Source organism: Sinohyriopsis cumingii, chromosome 13, assembly GCF_028554795.1.
Source record: "Sinohyriopsis cumingii isolate HCF-2022 chromosome 13, ASM2855479v2, whole genome shotgun sequence".
Lineage (NCBI taxonomy): Eukaryota > Metazoa > Mollusca > Bivalvia > Unionida > Unionidae > Sinohyriopsis > Sinohyriopsis cumingii.
The window spans coordinates 68,148,848-68,161,139 of record NC_142973.1 but is presented as its reverse complement, the minus strand read 5'-3'; the positions used below and the strand labels follow the sequence as shown (position 1 = coordinate 68,161,139).

Sequence of the window (12,292 nt, the reverse complement as noted above, 5' to 3'; positions counted from 1 at the left end):
TCCTCCGATAGTTAGGTCTGCACCCTCAGTGTTAGAATCACAGACAAGTAGTAATGTTGTTCTTTTTGCTCCTGCTCTCAAACTCCAGTTTGAAGCTTGCCGTTTACCAAGAGCCTTAATGGCCCTTAGTGCTGGAGCGGGAATTACTGCGATGTCTGGTAGCCATCTTGGCATCACGCCTTGCCCGCTTTGCGTCGCAGTATTGCTGTCCATCACTGTTGTGCTCTCTAGCTCGGTCAATGTGAATCTGAAATTATCCATCTATATATGTTGGATTATAGAGGTTTGCGCTCTTCCGAGCATGTACCTCTGATTTGTGCATACATGGTAGGCTATTGAATTGCTCCTCGGGGAAGGAATTGGAGCCACATCTCCCAGGCATTTATGTGCTCAAGGAGCACATTTTAATTGAAGTATGTGAATGTATGAAAGTTCGATTCATTAAAATATCTACGCGCGGACGTTAAAGAAAGCACCTAAGTAGTTCGAATCAGAGTGCGTTGCAGAAATACGGATTGAACATCTGTACTTAACGCCAGATCCAGCCTTTAAGATTAGGTGATTATGTAACTAAAGATGCCGAAGCACAGGCTCCGTTATAAATTATGTTTAAGGACTATATAACTTGTCGCTGTTGCTTGAAGGCGTGATTCTATTATGGGTTTTCTATAGTTGTTCTCTGGTTTGTTTTAAAAGCATGAAGACTTTTCCAAATTTGTTTTAAACATTCTGATTTGTTAAGGGATTTGGGCACACTGTAATGTCCCCCCCCCCATTTAAAGGTTGATATAGGATAAAAAATAAACAGATTATATCAGCGCTAGTGTTGTTGACATCCTGGAAACGTAAACAGAAATATTGCGTAAACTGGTATTATTATGGGTCAAAATTTATAATTTCTACATACGCGCTACAACGGACTTGACGTCCCTTTCCAGTAGGGAAAAACATTTGATTTTTTCAGGTCTTATCTTTCATCTTGCCTTAAAATGTCTAATTTCGTCATCATAGGATTTCTCAAAATGAATCTTGGAAAATCTTAGGAATACATTTCAACATGTTATTGGTTTGAAATATTTAGTTTCAAAACAAAAGTAGCAGGCTTGATAGATTTTCTTCGCTAATCAAAGACAAAGGTCTAAAAGGATAAAAACTGAGTCAATCACCTACTCGAATGAGCCAGACAGCGGTGTTTGATTGGCTGAATGTCAGGGATGATGTCATGTCGAGATGCACCCAATAAAAGAAGTGATTGTTTTTTTTTTGATAGATTAATTGGCACACTGGATTGCTTTAATGTAATAACTTCATCAAATGTAATATGTGCTGTCATTTACAGATTTACTTTGGGGTTTTGTAATTTTGTGAATGCTTTACTATTTTTGAGGTTATAAGAGAGGTGATGGAAGAAAATAGCCTTAAGCTACAGTCTTCATCACGGTCAATTGTACATTTATCTGACCTGAACATATTACATATATCAGCCCTTTAATTTTTTCACAAAATATATTGAATAATTTTCTTTGCAGATTTCAGATATCATAGAAGAAATGAATTCACCTTTCAATCCAAATGATGGGAGGGATGCGTTTGATTTTTCCAAAAAGGAGTATGCTCCTGTTGTAGAGAATTCCACGGATAACGCTCCATTTTACCCGAGTACGTGGTACTCTGATGCCCAGGGTGTGGTGGAATCTCAACTGCAACAAAACGAGTGTCATAAAGATATGACTGGGATGTTGTCACATGACATTAGAAACTATGGAAATGACTATGTTTATCAAGATGCTAACAAGGGATATATTTATCAAACATATTTTTCCGACATGCTGACTCACGGAAGTTTGCCGCCACCAAGAGAACACCATTCTCATTACACTACGCTCCCCCAAATTGCTGATCCATTTGAAGGAGAGAGTTTGTCACCCAGTAAGTCTTGTTTTAATTTTGCTACTTTTCTTCCTTCTTCTTAATTTCAGCTGATTTGTAATGGAAAAGGCAAATGTTGATGTAGGATTACAAGTGAAGGAATCTTTCGTCTGACAGACTTGGCTGCGTGATAATTTCTAATCGATGACTGTACTTTTTTTCTTTCTCGATTACTTTACAAATTTGTTCGTATACTGATATCGATCGAACGTTATTATTCAAGTTGAGTACTAAGCGAAAATTCTACAATTGTTGAGTGTCAGGTGTATTAGGCCTTGATCTTACTTGCAGCTTGGATTAGTTTTCATTTGAGAGGGGATGTTTTTGGTAGATTCGATTGACTTCGTAATGTGGTGGCGTCTTTGCACAGTTAAACACTTAAACTATATCAAGTGTTTTTAACATGTTTCCAATATCATTTATTTTTGTTTCAGTCTCAGATACAGCCAATGTTGAATTCCTCAGCTGGACGTCGAAACATCCTGAAAACTGGAATTCGGCAGAAGTTCTGGATTGGGTGTATTACACTGCTGATCGGCAAGGCTTGGACTGTGGACAACTCCGAGGCGAAGCCTTTCGAACACTAACAGGTGCCGATCTTTGCAAAATGACCCCTGCCGACTTCGCAAAGCTGGAACCTCGTTTTGGACCGCAGTTCTATATGTTGTTTAGGGAGCTCCTCTCTGGGTGTAAGTTATATACCCGTTTTCTAACTAACGAAAATGGAATATAAACAATAAAAATTGTATTCGCTAACATATAACAAAACTTCAGTCTGGACGTAAACGTTAAATCAATAATCCAGCAGTCTGACTGACTGAAATGTAGGTCGTGCATAAAATTTACCAATTAAGTGTCTTAAGTCAGGAAAATACTGTAAGGCTTGTGTTGGTGAAATTATTGCTTTGACTGGATTAAACTTAAAGTCTGACTTAAATCTGACCAATCAAATGTCTTAAATCTGACCAATCAAATATCTTAAATTGGACCAACCAAGTGTCTTAAACGTGGTGAAATTGGGAATGGACTGAATTTGTTTTAAATCAGTCATTATAGTACACCCATACATTAAGTATTCCATTTGAAATGAGTCTTTACAGTACATTGAACATTCCATAAATTTAATTGGTTCTTCGCCAAACAGGCGGTGACTCAGTGGTTGGCGTGCCGGACTCACGAACAAAAGGGTACGGGTTCGAATCCTGCCATGCGGACCTGCCTGGGTCAGCTATTGTGGTGTGCTCGTCTGGAAAGGCACGATAGTCTAATTAGCACGGCATTAAACAATCTATTTGTATTGTTGTGCCGTAAAGTACCAAATCAACCAACACACCACCCCGTTTTTAAAGGGGAATGTGGTGAATTAGCACGCAAGAAACCGTTAAACAACGGAATAAAAGTGTTATGGAATTACTAGTTTTTTAGTTTAAAGAGAAATTTATCAGGAGAAAAAAATATTGAAACATGTAACCAGTTGTCCCAAACGACATATTTTCGTGTGTGATAGAATTCAATTCATTTGTAACATGACCAGTCAAACAAAATATATTTTGACACTATAAACCCGATTGTTATTTATAACACGCAAACTATCTTTTTTATAGTAAACTTTTCTCATCCCTCCGCCGATCCAATGGATCTTGACCCGTCACTCTGCCCGTTCAACTCCACCAGCCCTACATATGACAACAGTTCAGGCACATTACAACAACATCAACAACAGCAGCAGCAGCAGCAGTCCTCTCAGTTTGGAAATATGTATATACAATCCTATCAAAGCGGTGGTAAGTACAAAACGTTGGCATCAGTGTTATGCAACATTATGTTGAGCCTGAAAATGTGTCTGTAATTTTATGCCATAAAGTGATGTTAAACAGACCTTACTTCTCACATCTCTCTGTCCCATATATTCTGCAAGACAGTCCTAATTTTCCGTCTGACCAATTAATTTTGTTTTCTCTCGCCACGGTAGACAGATTTTTCCATAGTTTTAGCTTACTCTGTTCATAATAATTGTATTATTCAAATTCAGTTAGTATTCCAACATTCGATATAGGCTCCCCTCCCCCGGTCTTTCATTATAATAGTCGACCGTACAAGGTAATGATATAAAGGCTGTTTACGTTCAATGGTCCACGGCCCACAGCAACAATACCGTTTCAATTACTCTAGAGTTCCTTATTTCGCAGAGTCAAGTCTGAGTGACTGATGAGTTTTATTGAACATTAATCAAAATGTTAAATAAAAATAGATGAAATTAGAAAAGATATCAAGTCTTTAATACCAACTTGTTTGTAATTTATATAATAATAAATGAAATTGTGGGGAGGGTAGGTACATGTACATAGGTAAATATGTATTAAGTAGCTCGGTAGGTGGGAATAGGCGTGAATTGGACATAAATGGAGCCATTCGAAGAAGGCAAAGACCTAATAATAATAATAATAACAATAATAATGATAATAATAATTATTATTATTATTAGTATTATTATTATTAATGTTATTAATAATAATAATCATTATCGTTATTATTATTATTATTATTATTATTATGATCTTGCAGCTTCCTCGTCTAGTCAATCACACCAGCAACATCAACAAAATCCACAAAGCATACGTCGTTACCAAAACCCGCAACATACTCAAGAAGATCAGAGGCAGCAAAACGAGTATGAATACCCCTTGAATCCAATGTACGAGTATGAAGCACAAGCTCTCAGTGAAAGTACTGCCACCAGCATGGAAGGCAAGTAGTGGATTTTTTTTACCTTCGAGAAAGAATATTTGCATCCACGTTTATTAATGTGTTCATGGAGTATAAGAATCCATGTAACGGCAAAATATGAATCATGACCTTTGTTCGACTTTTCACTGCTGATGATGCTATTACTACTACTAATATTGCTGCTACTACTACTACTACTACTAATAATAATAATAATAATAACAATAATAATTTTCATAACAGGTTAGGTATATACCTTTTCCTTAGTTTCTGCTGGATAAGACTCATAAATTAAAACAAAAAGTATACGATAGTCTACTGAATATCGAAGTTAAAATGCGAATTTCTTTTTCCCTCTGGGTAGTATGTGTTTTCTTCCAAGATATGCAGGACGCAACTTGTTTGTTTTTTGTCTTGAAATTGCGCAGTCTGATTAAAATCAGATCTCCGCTGTCCTACGTGAAGATTGACGACGACCACGTAAGGGTCATGTTCTGGTGACTTTTGAATTGACCAGTGGAAATGCGGCTTTCGAAACAGCTGAAAGTGAATCAAATCGTTCGGTACACATACATGCTCTTCATCCACGCTGCTCAGGCTCCAAACGCGAAGATATTAGATTTCATCTGATTGCTGATAAATTTAGCGATTATGGTAATAACATTGGTTTGCCAGAACGTGACCTCTAGGTGGTCGCTGTCAGATCTTCGTGTATAACAGTGGAAATCTGATTTTGATCAGATTGGAAATTGCGATCATTCATAAAGAATACAAAATGTACTCTTGTACCGTGGTAAGTAATCAGCATTTTGCACATGTGAAATGCTTTACGATTGTTTGTTATTTTACGTGAGAATTTTTTAAATTTAATTATCTTTGGAATTTTTCCATGAAAAAATATAATAAATATTTACAGATAGACTTTTATATAGAACAACTAAGTTTATAATAATTATCACTGTTATTTCAGAAGATCTTTTAAGTTATCCCCATCCATATGACAGGCCGGATTACAGGCGCCATAAGTCCTATTCTCCGTCGACATCGTCCACGAATCCCACAGAGTCAGGGTCATGTGAAAACTTTGCTAAGCGTCGCCCCGGTAGACCGCGAGTCAAAAGTCTTCCAAGCGAGGAGGAAATGGAGGCAAAGGACAAGAAAGGTACGTGTGTGTCATGAATTAAAATAGGAGAAATAAGCAAACTTTACACTAATTATGATTATAAATAAAATTTAGTCGATGCATTGTCTACGGATAATACATCGGTAATATATTTGCTTTGCACGTCTGCGAGCATAGTTTCGCTCACCAGTTCTGAAATATGCAAGGGTAAGTGACGATCCGTCGTCTCCTCGGTCTTCCCCACCTCAAATATAACAAGACCCATGTATGAACAGTCCATTGCACGCTTTGAACGTTACACAATTCGTGTTACCTAACGTTTAACTAAATCAAGACACATGGTCACGACGTTTAATATGACCTGTTGAGATCTTATACATAATTTGCATACTGACAAATATCCAGTAACCCCTGTTGTTTATATTGATATGATATAAAATAACCGATCAAAAGGATAATAAAACAGTAAAAACTTGTTTATTTCTATTACTATTTTATGATGATTTACCGGGATTTAATCTTTCCATCGCCTTGGCAACTAAGTTAATTTTTGTGGTTCATTCTAAATTTTGGAATTGAATTGTTTGTTTGACGTTGCAAAGGGCATTTCAGCAATAAAAGGCTATGTCGTGTCGAGGCATCTGGAGCATTGTGCTTTCCCTGTTGACACATTACGGAGACAGTCCAGCCCTGACTAGAAATCTTGTGTCATTTCAATGAGAAAAAATTTTGAAAGTTAATATGTATATGCCATGCTATAATTTATTAAGATGAGTTTGATGGCTGCATATCTAATCAGCAGCTTTAGCACGAACTTTCTAGTACACGGTCTTAAACTATTTGAGACACTGAAAGTTTTGCGTCCATTAATTACAATCGATGTCTGAACAAAATGAAAATATTGTTTTGAATCTTTAAATGGTGTATAGACATTATCTCTACTTTACATTCGATAACGCGCTATTTTTTAAAATTAATTTATGTATAACTTGATTGCAATTTAAATTGTGTGAAACCTTGATAGTAGTGCTTCATTTCATAACTATCATCTATGTGCCTCAGGAATAAGCATATATGGCAGACTTGTTGCTTCATCCTTCGCACAACATCTCTATCATGAATCCCTATTCTTAATATCACAGTCCAAGTAAGGTGGGCTCCTGTATCGGGGATTCTGAAAAACAAACAAACAAACGCAGAACTGAACTCTGGCTTCTGCCAGTCAAACCAGGTGTTCACTTTGTGTTCGCGATACACACGAATAACCTCGTTATCACTATCTTGATTGGCTATTATGCTCATGAAACTGCCTGACACATTGATTGCTAGGTGAAGTTTAATATCTAATTAATAAAATTAACAGACTTTTCAGTACACCAGAGACTGGTATTATAGTTGCACCTTGTTTAGTATCATTAAAAGAAACTAAATTCCACCTTCAGGACCATTCAAATGTAACAAATGCCACTAACCGTTTTTTTTTTTTTTGTGACCGACCTCATTCGAAACTTTAGCCTTCTAGTACACTCTGATTACAATCATATTTTCACTGTTCTCCATACTCAGTCACTTTGTCAACATTTAAAATAAGATAGTCAACAATCATGTCACTCTCGATAATTTTTGGCTGGGATCAAACTTCACAAGTTCCGGTTTATACTGAAAACCGATCACTTCGATTTATGCATTATGGGATTGCGAACTACAAGCTAGATTTACTTACCTCCGAAACTGAAGAGCTTTACAGCTTGCAAAACTACGCCCCTCCGAAAATGAAGATTTGACAACGGAAGTGCTCCAATAAGCATCGGTGATTTTACGCTTTGCAAAAATACATGTTAACACTTTTTTAAATAAAGAATTGTGCTTAGTTTAAAATAACTTCCAATAAATCTATTTAATTGGCTTCAGTAAGTCATTCAAATTAACAAAGTAATGGGGCAACTCATGTATTACTCTTAACATACGGACGTGACGCTACAGTTGGTCGGGATAATATCCAAAATCCTCAGAAAGCAGAGTAGCTTATGCACAGGGTGACCTAAGATTCATATTAATTGACTGGTACTGCTTTTTTCTTCTTCTGGTACTGCTTAACTGACTGGTTAATTTACTTGTACTGCTCTTTATTTTCAGCAAAAGCTCTACACTTGTGGCAGTTTATTTATGAAATGTTGATGAATCCGGTCTACAATCCTCAGGTCGTCAAATGGGAGAACCATACAGAGGGCGTGTTCCGTTTCGTTCAGTCAGATGCCGTAGCACATCTCTGGGGAACACTGAAATGTAACGAGCATATGACGTATGAGAAACTCAGCCGTGCAATGAGGTAACCATCTTGATCGATGATATTAGAACTTAGATTTATAATTTTTGCCCCATTTAGCTTATACATTATTTAAGTGTCAATGATTGATATCACAAAATAATATATTCGTTCATTCCGGTTCTCGTAAGACAGCACATAGCAATCATCCTCGATCATAAGTGAAAGCAAGGTTTATTTATTTATTTATGCCGATAATTAATATTAAAGAACACCAATGTTTTAAAATTAAAACTTGTTAGCTAATATGGATGCTAATACGTTAATGCGTTTCGCAAAGTTACCCATACGCATACGCATACACACGCCCACACACAAAGACACCACACACACACACACACACACAGATATATATATATATATATATATATATATATATATATATATATATATATATATATATATATATATATATATATATATACATGTGATCTTTGTTGGTATGTATTATAAACACGCATACATAAAGGTAACTGAAATGACATTATTTAATATTTTATTTTTGTCTTTTTTACAGACATTATTACAAACGAGGAATTCTAGAACGGGTGGAAGGAAGGAGACTTGTCTATAAATTTTCAATGTATGCCTTAGAAAAACTACAAAATCCCAGAAAAGACAGTGGCCATTAGATCTCATCCATGTATATTACGTCACTGATCATTGTGCCTTTGACATTTTTCGTATCTTAAAGCAATCTCCACTTAACAAATGAAACCGTTTATGATAGGCATAGTTTCTCTGTACACTTAAAGGAATCAGAAATCAGGTTTTCAGCCAAAAGATGACAGGGTGTACCACTTAATGATTTCGTTAATTTTATTTAAAAGAAACAAAATTTAAATACGCAACGATGGCAAAAAAGTGAGCTCAAATTATCAACAACAACAAAAAAAAAGAAAGAAAAAAAGAAAAAAGAACTGGAAGGAATTCAAAAGAACTTCATAAAAGTGTAGTAAAAGCAATGACGTCAACCTTGTTTCCAACAAAGTCTGATCCGGTTCTAGGAGTGGAGACTTGAAATAGGATTGAGTGCAACCATATATCTAAATTGTGGCCAAACTCTAAGTCAAGAGAGCCGAGGATGAATGCATAGATAGGGGCTGCTTCATGGTTTTATATCAATCTTTCAGGACTGGCAAATATCTCCGCATATTTTAGTGAATTTATTCCCAGAAAATTCCTTCATCATTATAAAAGGTACAACGTCACAACGATTCGATGACATGGCAGCACTAATTGTTACACAAGCAAACAACAGTTCGAGGCTATAGAAATTTAAACATCAACGCCCCGGAAGATTAGGAATAATTATTGAAACAAACATCACGGACTCCGATTTGACGGCTCGTTATGCAACAATATCGAGCATCGCTATTTCATGGGACTGGCACATGTTCCTAATTTCAGCCAAATATTTGGCAAATATTTAAAGTTTGAAGCACTATTATAGACGAAAGGGAAACAGTTAATGTAACGTCCCACGATGTGCATCCTATTATTATTGACCATTGGAACAAACCTTGGATTATAACACTCATAACAAATACAATGTGTTCGCGATTATTGACTTGGTCATGCTGAGACCAGCTTTTTCATGTCAAAGACTTTGCGTCTGATTTGTGAGAAAGAATATCCTTACAGTGTTTTGAAATCATATTTTGGGGGTGATATTTATACTCTCTCTCTCTCTCTCTCTCTCTCTCTCTCGTGTTGATCAGAATTCTAACAGATGTTTGTCGACATGATAAATATGTGACGTAAAATGACAAATTTAAGTTGTACTGGTCACCATCATTCAATAATTTGTCCGGAGTTAAGAACATTATTTTTTCAAAATGTGCATTTGCTTTCGGTGTCCATAGACTGGATGTTTATTTCAGTGTTTAAATCAATTTTGCATACGTTGTATATTTTCTGGCAGCATATTTGATATTTTTATTGCAATATCATATACATGTATTGTAATTTTAGAGTTTTGGCATGTTTGTCGCGATGTTATATTCATTTACTGTGCTTTTTCACAAATTATTTGCGTCGGCTTTTCAAGAATATGTACTTCCTCAATAATAAGGGAGGTGCACATATATTTCATCGTCAGGCCCGGCCCTAGAATGTGCGGGGCCCAAGGCAGCATACGGGGCCAAAGGCATCAAGCGATGAGCGCTTGGCCCCAACCAAAAACTGCATTGCGGAGTTGATTGCCTCGTTCGCATTGCCGTAGGGCCGGGCCTGTTCATCGTTTTGTAATTATTGGTTGAGAGGATGAATGTCGTTCTTTCGCCATACAGGAGAAATTTGAAAAAGGGCTGTAGTAGATAGCACCACCGACTTTATAAACTCTTACATAACAGAGGGAATTGGAAATATTGCCAAAAATGTGTAGAGAGAAATTCCTGTATATGAAGAAGTATTATAATAAAAATGTTTTTTATTTTGTTTTTAATTTTAAAAAAATGGTATTTGCTTAATTTATGGAATAAATAGATAGTTCACTAAAAGTTGAACTACAACATGTACATTCCAAAACATTCATTCCTGCATTTCTCTGTCATGTTCTACTCAAGTTCAGTTGTAAAATAATTTATAAATTTTCGTCTGTATATAAAATTTATAGAACTAAATTATTGCAATTGTTGAAAATTTAGATGTTCTAAGAGCTGTTATGAAATTAAACATTAAATCTATATTGTTATGTACCTTGTATTTCTTTATCTCCATTCTACAAACTCTTTTCCTTGTCTGCTTCTCTCACGTTGACAGTATGTATATGTGGCCGTCTGTCCGTTAGTCTGTCTGTCTGTCTGTCTGTCTGTCTGTAGGTGAGTAAGATATGTATTGATGAATGGGCGTATGAGTTAATGGACGATTATGTGGATGTGCATTTGTTTATATGCTTTAATATGAAAACATAGATTTGCTTGAAATCTCCCTGACATGCAATCAAAGACACACGTAGGAATATATTGTAACAAAATATTTATCTTCCTTTATTCCTTTTTCTTGAAAACTGCTTTAAAGAAGAAAAAAAAAACCAGAAAAAAACATCGTAGAAGCCTGTTTTATTAAATGTTATTCTGACAGATTTTAGCTTCCTATCTGGTATAGATTCTTGTAAGAAAAACGTCAGGTGGACATATTGGAATACAGGTATAATTTCTGACAGCTTGGAACACAGCTGTAATGTAAGACATATAGGAATACAGCTCTGTGTGTGTGTGTGTGATTTGGATTTTTAACGTAATTTTAACAATTGTTCAGCCATATATCACCGATGTCTGCAGTGTGACAGTTTATAATGATGTCTAATACTGGGGCATCATGCCGCAGACATGTAGCATCATGTCTCACCCAGTCACATTATCCTGACACCAGGTCGGCCAGTCCTAGCACTATCCTCTTAAGCAAGGCAGCTGCTAATACCATTTTTATAAGTGTTTGGTATGACTCAATTCGAACCCGCGTCCTCCCGCATCCGAGGCGGACGCTGTAACCACTAGGCCACGGGAGAGGTGAATACAGATGTACTGTCAAATATATTGATATACAGCTGTAATGTCAGACATGTTGGAACACAGATGTAATGCCAGACATGTTAGAATACAGCTGTAATGTCAGACATATCGGAACACAGCTGTAATGTCAGACATATTGGAACACAGTTTTTACTACTGATTATAGGGAGTAAAAAGACTGAAATGAAATCATTGAATTTTAAGAGAATATTGTTAAGCACCCACCAATAAAAAGAGCAATGAGGCAATCCAAGCATTACAATTAGGATACATGAATCAACTTGTAGACTGGTAACGTATTTCTATTCATCATTTATTTATGTTTAGAATTAAAGAATTCTAGAACTATACCTCAAATTATCATACATTTACATTAGTGTCAAAGACAGCTGAGTGAAGTCCATGAGTTTGAAAGGCATGAGCTGGTGACAAACTTAGACATTAAACAAGGTTACAATGACCTATATGTTCACGCATTATCGCATGATTAGAACAGTTTTTCTTTCTTTGATACGTACGATTTGTGACGTGAGCGGTACCCAAAAATTGAAAATGCGTGTTCTCTTTGAGTAAAATTTTTATGTTACAACAACTCCTTGTTTAAAGGTATCTTGTTTTAATGTATGTACATGTACTTAGTGATTGATCCAGCGAGAACTACGATCATGCGAG

The 12,292-nt window shown here is 36.0% G+C and overlaps 1 protein-coding gene across 4 annotated transcripts in view; it reads left to right on the top strand.

Moving 5' to 3' along the window:
- The window catches only part of LOC149785783 (ETS-related transcription factor Elf-3-like), a 58,639-nt gene extending 47,845 nt beyond the window's left edge, over nucleotides 1–10,794 (top strand). For all 4 annotated transcript variants that reach the window (XM_089979702.1, XM_089979701.1, XM_089979700.1 and 1 more), the window contains 7 exons: nucleotides 1,530–1,929; nucleotides 2,364–2,618; nucleotides 3,534–3,713; nucleotides 4,495–4,677; nucleotides 5,627–5,818; nucleotides 7,916–8,108; nucleotides 8,623–10,794. In XM_089979702.1, coding sequence (XP_089835828.1) covers nucleotides 1,530–1,929; nucleotides 2,364–2,618; nucleotides 3,534–3,713; nucleotides 4,495–4,677; nucleotides 5,627–5,818; nucleotides 7,916–8,108; nucleotides 8,623–8,737 — 1,518 coding nt within the window. In that variant the 3' untranslated portion in view covers nucleotides 8,738–10,794. The remainder of the gene's footprint in view (nucleotides 1–1,529; nucleotides 1,930–2,363; nucleotides 2,619–3,533; nucleotides 3,714–4,494; nucleotides 4,678–5,626; nucleotides 5,819–7,915; nucleotides 8,109–8,622) is intronic.
- Nucleotides 10,795–12,292: the final 1,498 nt, after the last annotated feature.